The sequence below is a fragment of the Lipotes vexillifer genome, unplaced genomic scaffold, assembly GCF_000442215.2.
Source record: "Lipotes vexillifer unplaced genomic scaffold, Lipotes_vexillifer_v1.1 scaffold944, whole genome shotgun sequence".
In the NCBI taxonomy this organism is placed as follows: Eukaryota; Metazoa; Chordata; class Mammalia; order Artiodactyla; family Lipotidae; genus Lipotes; species Lipotes vexillifer.
Window position 1 is genome coordinate 748,627 of NW_006785040.1, and position 13,316 is coordinate 761,942.

Sequence of the window (13,316 nt, forward strand, 5' to 3'; positions counted from 1 at the left end):
AGCGTGACGCTGCGCGAGGAGAGCACGGGCGCGTACGCGCCGCTGACGGCGCAGGGCACCATCCTCATCAACCGGGTGCTGGCGTCGTGCTACGCGGTCATAGAGGAGCACAACTGGGCGCACCGGGCCTTCGCGCCCTACCGCCTGGCGCACGCGCTCCTGGCCGCGCTGGCGCCCTCGCGCACGGACCGCGGCGGGGGCGGGGGCGGGGGCGGCGGCCGCGTGCCCCCGCCCGCGCCAGGTGCGCCGTCTGCGCCAGGTGCGACCGACGCGCCAGGCGCCTCGGGCATCCACTGGTACTCGCAGCTGCTCTACCAAATAGGCACCTGGCTGTTGGACAGCGAGGCCTTGCACCCGCTCGGCATGGCGGTCAAGTCCTCCTGAAGGCCAGGGGGCCGGGGAGGGCACCGGGAGGGGGCGGGGCGGGGGGGGCGGGGGGGAGGGGGGGGGGGGGGGGGAGGGGCGAGATACCGCAAATGACACACGGAAAAAGCGCACGAAATGAGACTTTAATTATAATAATAATTAATAATAATAAAAATGTAGGACAGTCCAAAGTAGACTATAAGGAATCAAAGACCCCGAGAAATTCTGTTGTTGTGTTTAGTTTATATATATATATTTTTGAATTTTTTGATTCCTGTTTAATTTTGGTTATTTTTTCACCTCTCCTGGCTATTTATTTGTTTGGTATGAATAGATGTTTTAAAATAATATGAACCGGACCTTCAAGAGCCTTAAATAGTTTGTTTCTTGGATAATTTATTATCATGTGAACTGTACTCACAGGGGGAAAGATTATTTTGTGAAGCCAAGCGACCCGCTCAGAGTCTATTTTTCTACATGTCCCTCGTCCTGACTTTCAGAAAGCAAAATTCTGTCCTCTCCATTCCTCGTTTGCAACTCTCCTGCTTTTCAGCAAGTGTAAACTCAAACATGCTTCATGGGGGTCCACAAATTATATTTTTATACACAGAATTGTAAATTAGATTTTTGAGAGATCAATACTTAACTGAATTACATTTCATTTTTGAAATAGTGTAAAATATGAAAATATATTATTTTAATTTAACTAGTTTCCAATGTAACAGCCATCTCCTGTTTTGTCTTCTGGGTTTAATATTTGCTTTGTCATCACCATTTTGGCCACATTCTTGGAAGTCAAGACTGTTACACACTCACACACACACACATACACTTTTTTTTTTCTTGGACAGACTGGAAGAACTCTGTTATTTTTAACTTCAAAGAATTTATTAGAAAATAATATTTTTTAAAAGCGCACATAGTGATGATCCCACAAGGATGGAGCCTGTAGTTTGTACAGAGAAAAACAAAGGATGTTTTTGCATTAATAAATTGAGAAATAACTGCTGTAAATTTACTAAAATGTATTTTTGAATATTTTGTAATAGTTTTATAGAAATAAAATGTGCCACGCACAGCCTGGTTAGTATATAATAACTAAGAATTCCTGTTGCAGCCCTTTTTCTTTCCTTTTTTTGGCTTCTTTGTTTGGGAAACCTAGTGCTGACAGGAGTTCCCAGTATTATATTTAGATGTGTTGCTTATACTGTGAATTCAGATCCACTTATGTAGGTAACCGAATCGACTTGTTTGTTTTCGTCACTGGAGAAACCTCAGCTCTGTTTGTATTTATTGTGTGAAAGTCTCTCTACTCAAAGGATGGCGGTGCCGTGCTGGGTGCCCTTCTGCCCTCACCTCCCCCAGCTTAACCAGCACAGCCTCAGTGGCTGCCTGGAGGAGGTGGCCTGGGGCAGAGTCACCCAGAACTTCCTCCCCAGGCCCTGCGTCATTGGAGGCCGACTTTGTTCCCTCCACTTGGTTGACCCAGGCTGGGGTGCACTGTCCCCCTGGCCTTGCAGGGAGGAGGTCCTAACTGCTTTCTGAAGTCCTGGGGTGCCCTTTTCAGAAGGGTCCCCAAGGAGAGGGCCAGGTGTTGACGATCTGCAGGAGGATGTGTTCCCTGCCTGCTCTGTGCGGACCGGCCTTCCCTCCTCTCCCGTCACACCCACTAGAGCCTCAGGGTGCCGGGGTCCTCGGGCCACGCTGGTGTCTCCAATTTGTCTGTCTTGAGTGGTTGTCAGGTGAGGACGTTTGTCCCTAGGTCGTGGTCCTCCTTCTGCGGGCGCCCTGGGGCCAGTGCCCTGTGTCAGCAGGGCCGGGGAGACAGGTCCTCCGTGCCTGTTGCTGTGTCATAGGCTCAGCCGCCCTGGGCGGTCACTCTGAGGGCTTTGGTTTAGTGAAGGCTGCTGTCCCACTTTGCGCTCTGGGCCCAAATGCCTCTGCAGGCTGAGCTTTGGGAAGGTGGGCCGTGTGGCCTCAGGGCCTCTCAGAAGATTAAACAAGGCGGGCCTGGGTTTAGGGGAACAGAATTGAGCTCGACGGCCTCGGGCCAGTCTCAGTCCCACCTGGTCAGGGTCTGGAGAAGCTGCTTCTGAGGCTAGGGCTCAGGTCCCTGGGGGGGCTTCTGTGCTGAGGTCTGGTGAGATGTGGCCCTCCAGGAGGCCGGGAGCCCCGATGGGTGGTGCTGGGGCCAGAGCTCGCCCTCCAGGCAGGAGTGGTCCCTGGTTCTCCTTGGTCTCCTAGGTGGTCAGCAGGGTTACGATCCCTGGTAAGGTTGGTGGTTTCTGTTCTGATGACTGTTCAGGTCTGAGTGTTAAGTCAAACCAGGAGCACGCAGCACGCCAGCAGCTCTGGCCAGACTGAGCCACCGGACTAGTTAGCGGTCAGAGAGAGAGGTCAGGTGTTGGTCTGGCCCGAAGGTCCCTGGAAGCACCCCCTCCTGGCCTGGCAAGGTCATGGCACCCTCGCCTGTTTTCCCCCCCCTCCCTCCCCACCTTTTAAGACCCTTCGCAGCTTTATAGTGAGAATTCTCTTTATCACGTCCACCGCGTAGAGAAACGAAGTGCAGGGCATCGGGCAGGTGCAGTACTGCTGCCGGACGAGGGCCCACTTCTGCATCTTCAGGGTTGACAGGACCAAGAGTTTGTGCCAAGCGTGTGCGTGGTGTTGCCGCCGGCCTCCCTCGTGACTAATTGCATATCTATTCCTGTCAAACACGCGTACCAGAATGTACTTGAAACTGTTATCTTTGTGCTCTGTTGTTTGAATAATTAAAGAAGTTACAGAGACTTTGTGCCGTGTCTGTTCTGTGGCAGAATTCCCGTCCCATCCTGTCATCTGCAACTCCCGTTTTCTTCCACCAGGTTGTCCCAAATATGTGAAAGAAGAAATGTCATTGAGAGTGCACACTTCGGATCCATCAGGGGTGGTGATGGGCTCTTACGTGTGGGACAAAGCACGAGGCCCGTCCATCTGAGGAAGCTGCCAGCACGCGGCGGTGTGTGTGTGTGGGAGGGAGGCAGCCCCATCCTCTCCTGGTGGAGACCCTTTGCTGTCAGCATCACATCCACATGGGAAATACTGGGCTGACATGCAAAGAATGCCGGCTGGTTGCAAGATTTGGCAAGAAAGCAACAAAGTGCCTGCCTGTGAGCCAGCTCCAGGGCTGGGGGGCGGGGGGGGGGGAAGCATCTGGGTGCCTCAGTGACGCAGAAAAGTGGCCGGTCTATCCTTGTGAAAGTACCTCAAGGGGGCTGAGAGGTCCAGGGAAGTGACCTTCATAGTTTCTTATCGGCCAACCATGGCCCCAGGGACAAATCTGGACAGCGGCCCGTTTTTATACAGCCCACAAGCTGAGATCGGGTTTTACATTTTAAATGGTTGAAAATAAAACAGCTAAAGAAGAATATTCCATATGTGAAAATTCTATAAAATCTGTAACTCAGCTTCCATCAGCAAGTTTCTCTTGGAATCTTACTCCCCCCACCCCACCCCCAGGCTGGCTCATTCCTCTGCCTGCTGTCCCGGGGGGTCCTTCAGGCTCCCACGGCTCCTGAGAAGCTGCATCAGGGACCACGCAGCCCACAGAGCCTGAAGTATGTACTATCCGGGTCTTTACAGAGAACGTTCGCCAACCCCCATCTAGAATCTCATGGAAACCCAGCCCGCTGTGGTGGGGCTGGAACGTAGTGGGGTGAGGCCAGCACAGCACACTCTCTATTGGAATTCAAAGGCGGCCCACATCGCTACTTGCTGGGGTAACAAATCCAGCAAGACCTGGTGGTGTGACAGGCGAACCCTATGCTAGCCTGGAGGTAAACAGGAGACACCCACCTGTAAAGACCCACGAGCGGGGGCCAGACACCATGCAGGCTTCATCCCAACCTGGTGAAAATCGCCCCCCAGGGGGAAAATAGGAAGCCCGTGTTTGGAGGTAACCTTCTTGGCTTTTCTTGGCTGAGCCTGATTTTCTCAAAGGAAGAAGAAACTGACAGTAATTCACGTTCTATAAACAAGCTCTGGGCCCACCAAGAAGACAGGGAAACTGCAGGAGGGTGGCGTCTTCAATGGGTGCCTTTGGTTTTCAGGATGAGGGCAGTTATGCTTCCAGAAGGGGGAAACTGGTTTAAATAAGAGGCTCAAGAAATCTGAAAAGATAAATTCGAAGAAATATTATGCCGAGAACCCAAGGATTTCCCCCGTACAACTGAGGCGGTTCCTGGGTGGAAACTCCCACGTCCCAGGCGAGGGCCTGGGTGTTTGCTTCCAGGGGAAGGTGGATGCCCTTTCTGCTGGACGCCAAGCCTCATCCCAGTCGGGAAATTCCCCTTCTCCAGACCCACCCCCCCCACCCCCCCGCCCCGCAGGAAGGCTCAAGGCTTCCCTTTCTGAGCCTCGAAACCAAAAGGCAGCAAAACAAACCCGATGTCTTTGGAAGGAGCTTTGGGCCCCGAGTCCCTGTGTCTGTCACCCTGCGGGTCCAAGTCACCAGAATCCCAGCCGAAACCCTCCCGGAACCAACAGGCAGGCCACACACGGGCCAAGAAAGCAGGAGCCTGGGCAGAGACGTGGGCGTGGAAGGGGGGCTGTTTCAGAAAGAGCCCCAAAGCGTTGGCATCAGCACGGGACCGCCAGATGGAGCTGGACCTGAGCGCGCCCCCTGCTGCTGCTGGTGTTACTCCGTGGCCTATGTGGGAGGGCGCAGCCAACCTTCCCGAGCCCGGGGCTCTGCGGCTCTGTGCCCCATCGCTGCCAGCCTCGGGCGGCCGCCGCCCCTTCCGCGGACGCGCTCGGGCCGGCCCGGCCGGCCCCGTCTCTTGCCTTCCCGGGACGGCGCCCGCCCTCCCGAGCCTGCAGCCGCTCCGCTTCTCGCTGGGACTTCCGGGCAGCCTCCTTCCCCTCGACGCTGCAGAAGCGCCAAGTGCAGGAGGCGGCTGGGAGCAGAGGGCTGGGCTGCGGACTTGCTGGCTCGGGGTGGCACCATGCCTCTGGTTCAGCCTCTGCTCGCCGAGAAAGTTTCCCGGGATCCAGCATCACGGAGAGTCAGCCGGGCTGGCAGGAGAAACTCCCCTGAGTGGAGTCCGAGCGCCCTCTGCTGGTCACGGTGGGAAAGTCGGGCCTCGCGCCCGGCCAGGGGCCGCCAGCGGGGGCTGATCAACACAAAATATCAAAAGTACCTTCAAAAAGAGGGCAATGGCGGCAGGGCAAAAAGCCCCCAGAGAGGGGTGACGTGCGGGGTCAGAGCCGACAGCACCGCCCCGTCCTGCATCCCCTCCCCACCAGCTGAAGCCCAGCCATCAAAGCTGCCCCCGTGCACCAGGCCAGGTCAGTGCTCTAAAGCATCACTCCTTTATTCTGGCCAGCAGTCAAAGAAGGAAAAAGTAAACGATGACTGTGCTGGGAAAACTGAAGCCTAGAAACGTGCGCTGAGTAGGGCGGCAGGGCACCCTCGCGACTTCCTCTCCCTTAACTGGGGCTGAGGGTCCCCGGGCTGGGAGGCCCTGCATCCGGGCCCAGCTGCAGCCCTTTCCGAGCTGAGGGGCGTGGCCAGGGGTGCGACTTGGCGAGTCCTCCTCCTGAGGGTCGGGATGGCAGCGTCCGGAGGTTCCTGGACCTGTGGACCGTCACTTGGCTTCCGTGGCCTGGAAACAACTTCCCACATCTTGGGGTGAGTGGATGACCTGTGAGAGGCTCTTAGGAAGGACAGGGCCACACACGTGGACAGTATCATGGTGGCCTCTCCTTTACCAAGAGGGAACCGATGGGCTCCCCACTCCCCAGCCCTCTGACTGGGGGGTTAACTCCGCCAGGCCTCCATTCCACCCCAGGGCAGATGAGACAGGGCACCCTGAGGTCCCTTTAAGCTCAGAAATACCCCTGATCTAAGGCTGGATCACTCCTCTGCCCCGTACTCAGGCCTCACCTGGATTCAGATGAGACTCTGATGGAGTCTGTCTACACACACGGAAAAAGATGACCTTACAGTCTTTGAAAATTCCAGATGAAGGCATCTGAGTCTCTGTGAACCGATGTTTGGGGTCAGCTGCAGTGGAGCGCTGATGCCGACACCAGCTGTGTCCTGAGCAACAAAGTACGGGGCGGGGGGGGGGGGGGTCTTGGGGGCCGCCGGGGAGAGCGCAGCCAGGCTCTTCCCTCGAGCGGCCTTCACGGGGGACCTGTCCCTGCGCTGGACGCCATCCTCAGTGGGAAAGAACCCAGCATCTGCCCCGCCCTGGTGCCCTCTGCAGCAACACCTGGGGACCAGAGACACTGTAGGAGAAATGCCCCCTCCCTAAAAGCCGGGGCTGGCTGTGGCGGGAGCAGAGCTGTGCGGAGGGCGACTGGGGACGGGGAGAAGAGACCCCTCTCTGTCCTCATCCACTGTAGGCCGGAAAGCACTTTCCTCCCAGCCCCTCCCAGACAGAGCCCAGGCCACCCAGATGCAGACGCCAGCGCAGCCGCTGCTGTGGGGAAAGCACCCCTTTCAGCTCCTTCCTCTTTTTCAAGGAAGAAGTTGAAGAAAGAAGAAAAAACCTAATAGACCAACGTTGATCGAATGTCCAGAACCCCGTCCCTGTTGGAGCTCCTCTGCGATACGACCGGCCCGCCCACAGGGAGGAGCCGCATCTCCCCCAACTCCGGCCACGAGGCACCACAGCCATGCTGCCTGCCGCGCACGCTGCCTTCTCCCTCCCCCCCCTCCCCCGTTTATTCGCATCCAGGGCTCCACGACCTCCGGACGGCCTGCGGGAGAGGCTTTCAAGTGACTGCCCTGAACCCCAGGACCGAGCCAAGAACCAGACCGAGCGTGCGGAGGGCACCTCTTGCAGACGGCACCAAGCTTGGGTCCCACTGCAGCCCCAGACCCCCCACCTGCCCTCCTGGCCAGCAGCCCACCCACGGAGGGCAGAGGAAGGTGAGCACCGGGGGATGAGAAGGAAAAGGGGAAACTGAGGCAGCCCGGGGGGTCTCAGCCGCCAGCCACCAGCCCCCATGGCCTAAGGTGCATCTGAGGAGCCTGCCCACCCTCAGCAGAGAAGCCCCGACACCCCTGGTCGGCCAGGAGGCTGAGCCGGGAAGGCGCGGCCCGGGGCGGGGGGGGGGGGTGGGGGGGGGGGGGAGTTTCAGCCCAGCCACGCCCATCATAGTGGACCGTCACTTGGCTTCCGTGGCCTGGAAACAACCTGTGAGGAGCTTCGTGGATACGTATCGATTCGTTGCATTCTCTGTGTTTCCCTAGTTCCATGGAAGGAGCGCACTTTTGTCGTGGGGAGAGTGAAATGATTTGTAAAGGCCAGGAGCTCAGATCCTGCCCGTGCTGTCAGGCCACCCTCTGCCCTGCAGCCCCTCGCTCCCCGGCCGCGTGGCACTTGGGGGCGGGGCAGGACGGCCCGTTTCATCCCTTCCCGGTTCTGTGACTTAAAGCGACCCCGGCGGCCCTCACGCGGGCCTCCACCTCGGGGGCCCCGGATGCCAGCGCCCTCCCCGCCGCTCCGAGCTATTTATAGGCAGTGCTCCGCGTCGGTCCTGAACACGAGGTGTTCAGTCCAAAAAGAACCTTTTTAGGTCAAGGAAATGAGTCTAAAAATACTTTGCCTGCGGGTGAGCCAGCTGGAGGGCGCAGCCTTCACATCCTCAGGCTCCTCCAGGCGGACCCTCTGAGCGTACCGGGCGCCCTCCTGCTGTCCTGCCAGCTGTGACCTCCAGTCCCCAGGGAAGACACCCCAGGGAAGACAGACCCCCCCCCCCAAGTCCAACTCCAGGAGAGGCAGGGCCCCCGCTGCTTGCCCCTCCCACCCCGGAAGGTGCAGACAGGCAGGTGAGCACACGAGCGCTTGAGGGTGTGGCTGGGTGCGCAAGTGTACGTGTGTGCGGCGTGCGTGTACGCAAGTATACCGCGGGAGTTGTGAGGGTGCGCGCACACGCGTGTGTCTGCGCGGGCGGCGGAGTCGGGGAGGAGTGCGCAGGCGCCGGGCCGCAGAGCGGGGACCAGACCGGCCGAGTGAGAACGCGCCTTCTGAGTCCAAGGGCACCCGGATGGGGTGAGCGCCAGCTAAAGGCGCCTGTCTTCCTGCCGAGAGAGGCGGCTTGGGCTAGAGATGCTAGGCCCCTGGGGAGGAAAGCCTTTATGTCACTTCCTCAGTATCGACTCCTCCTCTGAGGATGGGTCTTCGAGAGGAACGGAACAGGCAGGTGACAGGGTCCTGGGACAGGCCACGCGGGGACCACGGGGCCGCCGGAGGGGCAGGCGGAGGACAGAGCTGAGGGGCCGTAGAGGAGAGGGGAGGGGGCCCCGGGGAGGCTGTGAGCTCCCTCTCCCCAGCCCCGCCCTCCCTTCCGCTCCTGAGCCCTCGGTTAATACGATTTCATACCCTCAACCAGGACAGGGGCGATTTCCAAAACTTGCGGCCACAACACGCCAAGCCGTGTGGCCCTGGCCCAAACCGGGCTGTAGTCGACGTCACCGTTCACAGCACACAGGGGCTGTTGTGCACTGGACAACACATGTGTGTGGATCTGTGGTACATGTACGCTATGTATTGTAAGCAACATAACGCACATCACACAGGCCCAGCACTTACACGCGTTCGGTAAGTGGCAGGCAGCCGTTACACCTTCTATCCAATCGAAGCTGCCTAACTTACCAGTGGGAGGTACCAATGGAAGTTTTCACACACCACGGTCCTTCCTCAATGGCTGTTTTCTGCAACGTCAAGGTGCTGCAGCCGTCTGACGATGCCCTCGAGATGAACAACAAGATGTGTGCGACTGCATCTTGAGTGCTTCCTGGCTGATGGCGAGCGTCCCGTCTCAGAGATGCCGAGGGTGAAAAAAAAGGAGTATCTTACAGTCAGCGTACCACACTGCAGTGTAGACTTCTTCTCTAGAGAACTTTAAATTTGTTTCACAAAGAATAAGGGCCATAATGATAGGAGCTCTGCTTCCAACCAGGACAGAACGACCACAACCCAACTGGTCCTGCCCCTGTACCAGGCAAGAAGTGGAGTGAAATGTGTGCAGCATCTCTGCCAGGTGCTGGACCACAGGCACACAGGGCTGTCATCACACATAGCCGGCTTTCTGCCTGGAGGAACCTACCAGACCTCAGTGCAGGGCTGTGGACCCCGAGTGCAGCACGCCAGTTCGGCTGAGCCGAGCAGACGGGAATTTGTGGTGCAGGGTCCTGGGGAGGACAAAGCAGAGGAGGAACTCCAGACAATTGCAGGGGGTCCCCGTGAGTCCTGGCTTTCTACTAAGCTGCACGTGTTCTGAGCATGACACCGTGGGGCCTGGCAGGAATCAGCCACGAAGAACCGTGAGCTACGCAGACTGCAGAGGACTCAGTGCTGGGAGAGGAGGCGCTCTGACCAGACACAGCGGCAACATCACTGAACATCCTGGGCAATCAATCTGCAACTCCAGCCCCAGGAGCCCTGAGCAAGGGCCCCCCCAAGATGGACCAAACCAAGCTGAAACGACGTCTCAAAGGCTCGTGCCAACCCTCCATGGGATTGGCTGCCTTCCAGAACAAAAATGAACATTCTTTAAATCAGGACAACAAATTCCAGATTCCTGGACATTCTAAGAAAAAAGAGACCAGGGTGAAAACTCCCAGGAGAATAAAGTAGTATAAGGAGAGAGAAAATAATGGTAGCAAGGGAACGGGGAGATTACTTTGACAAGAGAGCAAAGGCCTCGGAGAGTGTGCACGGAGAAGGCCAGGAAAACATCCAGGGGCAGAGCATCCTAGGGCGAGGACACAGCCAGTGGAGTCCTGCTTGGCTTATCAAGAAAGGGCAGGGCAGCGAGTGTTGCTTGGGCCGAGTGAGCGGAAGGGTGTGAGATGAGCTAGTATGATGGGGGTCAGGGGACCCAAGGCCCGGAAGGCTGTCGTGGGGATTTTGATTTTAGCCTGAGTAAGACGAGAAATCACTGGAGCATTCCCAACAGAGGAGGAGTGATGTCACCTGACTTACATCTTAAGTAAGATGCTTCCAGCTGATGTTTGGTAACAGACAGTAGAAGGTTAAGAGTGGATGCAGGGAAATCAGTCTCGAGACCAGGCCGGCCTTCCAGGTGAGAGGTTGGTGGCTTTCACTGGGGTGGCAGCTGTGTGTGGAGCCAGAAGTGGTGAGATTCCAGATACACTTGGGGGACAGGGCTTGCTGAGTGTGGGTGGTGCGTTAGGGAGGAAGGCCTTGGAGGCAAGGATGGCTCCTAGTTTGGGGCCTGAGCACCCTTAAGAAAGGAGCTGCCGGGCTTCCCTGGTGGCGCAGTGGTTGAGAGCCCGCCTGCCGAAGCAGGGGACACGGGTTCGTGCCCCAGTCCAGGAAGATCCCACATGCCGCGGAGCGGCTGGGCCCGTGAGCCATGGCCGCTGGGCCTGCGCGTCCGGAGCCTGTGCTCCGCAACGGGAGAGGCCACAACAGTGAGAGGCCCGCGTACCGCAAAAGAAAAGAGATCAAGAGCTCAGCTGGATTAGGTGCTGAGCCTGCGCGTCCAGAGCCTGTGCTCCGCGACGGAGACGCCACAACAGTGGAGGCCCGCGTACCGCAAAAGAAAAGAGATCAAGAGCTCAGCTGGATTAGGTGTGAGTTGCGTACTGAACATCTCAGGAGGAATGAAGGTTCGAGTCTGGGGTTCAGGAGAAAGTCCACAGGAGGATGGGAAAGTCCATGGGACTCAGCGGCCTGCTGCTGCTCTTTAAAGCTACTGAATTGCCTGAGGTCATGTAGGGAGTGTGTGTGGACTGAGAAAGGGAGAGGTCCAAGGGCTCCGACCTTTAGCCGACAGCAAGTGAGGAGGACCCCACCTGGAGACCAAGAAGCAGGTTCCAGTGAGGTAGGATGAAAACGAAGAGAAGGCGGTGTCCTGGACACCGGGGGAAGTCAACTGCTTTACACACGCCGATGGACTGAGGAGTCCTGAGGCTCGATCCTTGAATTTGGTGACATGGGCACCAGGAACATTCTTAGCAAGAGAAGTTTTGGGGGAACGTTGGGTTCGAAAGCCAGACTGGTGTGGATTCAAGAGAGAATTTTTAAAAGAGAATACGGAGGCAGCAAGAAAAGATAACTCTTTCAGTGAGTTTTACCAAAAGGGGGAAAGAAGTATGCACTGGTCACCAAAAGCGGTTATGCGGTCAAGGGAGGATTTTTTTTCTTAAATGGGGGATATTGCTGCCTGTTTGTTGCTAACAGGAAAGGTCCAGTACAGAAGAGAAAATCCAGGGGTGAGAAGAGATAACCTGCAGGTGCCGGGTCCTTCAGTGAGGGGGGCGGGAGGCAGTGCAGCCGGGATGCTGGCCTTGCACAGGAGCAAGGATGCTCGCCTACTGTAGCAGGGGCCAGTGGTTCACGCAGCGCAGCTGAAGGCATGCTGGGGGTTTCGTGGTGAGGGGATGTGGGAGTTGTCTTCTGAGCGCTCCTGTTGTAGTAAGGAAATGGGAGCGGGGAAGAGGCTGCTGACACTGGAGAGAGGCGGAGATGTGAAAATGCTCCCCTGAGAGTGACTCTGACCTGATCGGGAGATACAGCAGGGTTTCCCGGCTACACGTGGGGCTCACCTTTGAGGTCTGCAGCTGTGAATTCAGAGTAGGCCAGGCAGTGTGGCTGCCCGTTTTTCCAGCCGTGGTCACAGCTGGGGTGCGAGGCAAGTGTCCTGGAGGACTGGGGTCTTGCCCAGGGAGCATCAAAGCAGGAAGAGAACAAAAGCAGGGGAGTCGAAAGAGCTCAAGGAGCTGGTTGCCAGCAGCAGCCAGAAAACCAACGTCAGATGACAAGCACTCAAAAGAGGCAGGGCTGAGGCGTGGAGATCGCGGGGGCGTGGAGACTCGCTAGTCGGGGCGCCAGCGGATCTGGAGTCCAGGAGGTGTCCACACAGGCCACGGGGGCTATTTTCTGGCCATGACCCGGTGGCCGACAAGGGGTGGATGGGGGCAGCTGAGGGTGCAGAGGAAGGCAAGCGACCGAGTCTCCATTTAATATCATGCTGTGGGAATGACATTTCCTAAGAGTAACGACCAGAGAAATGGGGGAGAGAAACCGGGACGGCGTGACGCCGGCGGCGGCGGCGGGGGTGGTGGTGTGTGTGACCATGGGGGAGGGTGGTGACCCTGGGGAGATGGCATCCACAGTGGGCAGTGGGTGGTAGAGTCCCACCTCTGGTTCGTCCAAGGATTCAGGCCTCAGGCAAGTACCCCTGAGGGGAGAGGGGTTCCCGGTCACGCAGACTTGAGCACCCAACGTGCAGCCGCCTTTCCTGGCCCGCCGGCTCAGGAGGGAAGGAGGGCTGGGGCCTGCATCGTGGAGGACGCAGGCCGGGCGGGCGCAGGGCGGGGCGGGTCCCCTGGCGGGGCCGACCAGGCTGTGCCGCGACCTGCACCCTCGGGGCAGCGGCAGGGTGCTGCCCGGCCAGTGCTCGGCGCTCACGGCTGGAAGCTGCAGGGGCAGGGCCTCCCCGTGGTCGCGTGGCCCTCGGCGCCCACCGCCCGGTCGCCGCGAGCCGCGTCCGCCCGAGGACCCCTCCCGGCCAGGCCGCCGGCGCAGGGGCCGCCACGGGCCCAGGGGGCGCCGCCCTCCGGCCAAAGCCCTGCTCTCCGGAGATCCTCCCCACGCCCATCCTGGTCCCGAGGCCGGGCTCGGCCGCCTCACCTCAAGGCAGCGGGCGGATCCGTCCGCGAGGGTCCCTGACGCGTCCTGCCCGCTTTATCACGCAGGCACAAGTGTGCACGCAGGTTACGGAGAGGTACCTGGGGGGAGGCTCGGGTTTACTTTCTGGTCTGGATCTAACTTAAACCTCTCTCTGCCTCTCACGCCGTCTATAGGCGACACCAGAAGTGGAGCGAGGAGACGTTATTTTTGAGCATATGAAGCTGAAAAACTGCCGTGCTCATCACTTCTTTAAATCTGGAAGCCACACCTCAAGCTGCAGACATGTTACTTCCTGTG

The 13,316-nt window shown here is 58.0% G+C and overlaps 1 protein-coding gene across 1 annotated transcript in view; it reads left to right on the top strand.

The window, feature by feature from the left end:
* Window positions 1-384, top strand: part of SHH (sonic hedgehog signaling molecule) — a 9,927-nt gene extending 9,543 nt beyond the window's left edge. The window contains 1 exon segment of the mRNA XM_007457176.1: window positions 1-384. This exon segment is cut by the window's left edge and continues 11 nt beyond it. Within this exon segment, the coding sequence (XP_007457238.1) occupies window positions 1-384 (384 nt within the window).
* Window positions 385-13,316: the final 12,932 nt, after the last annotated feature.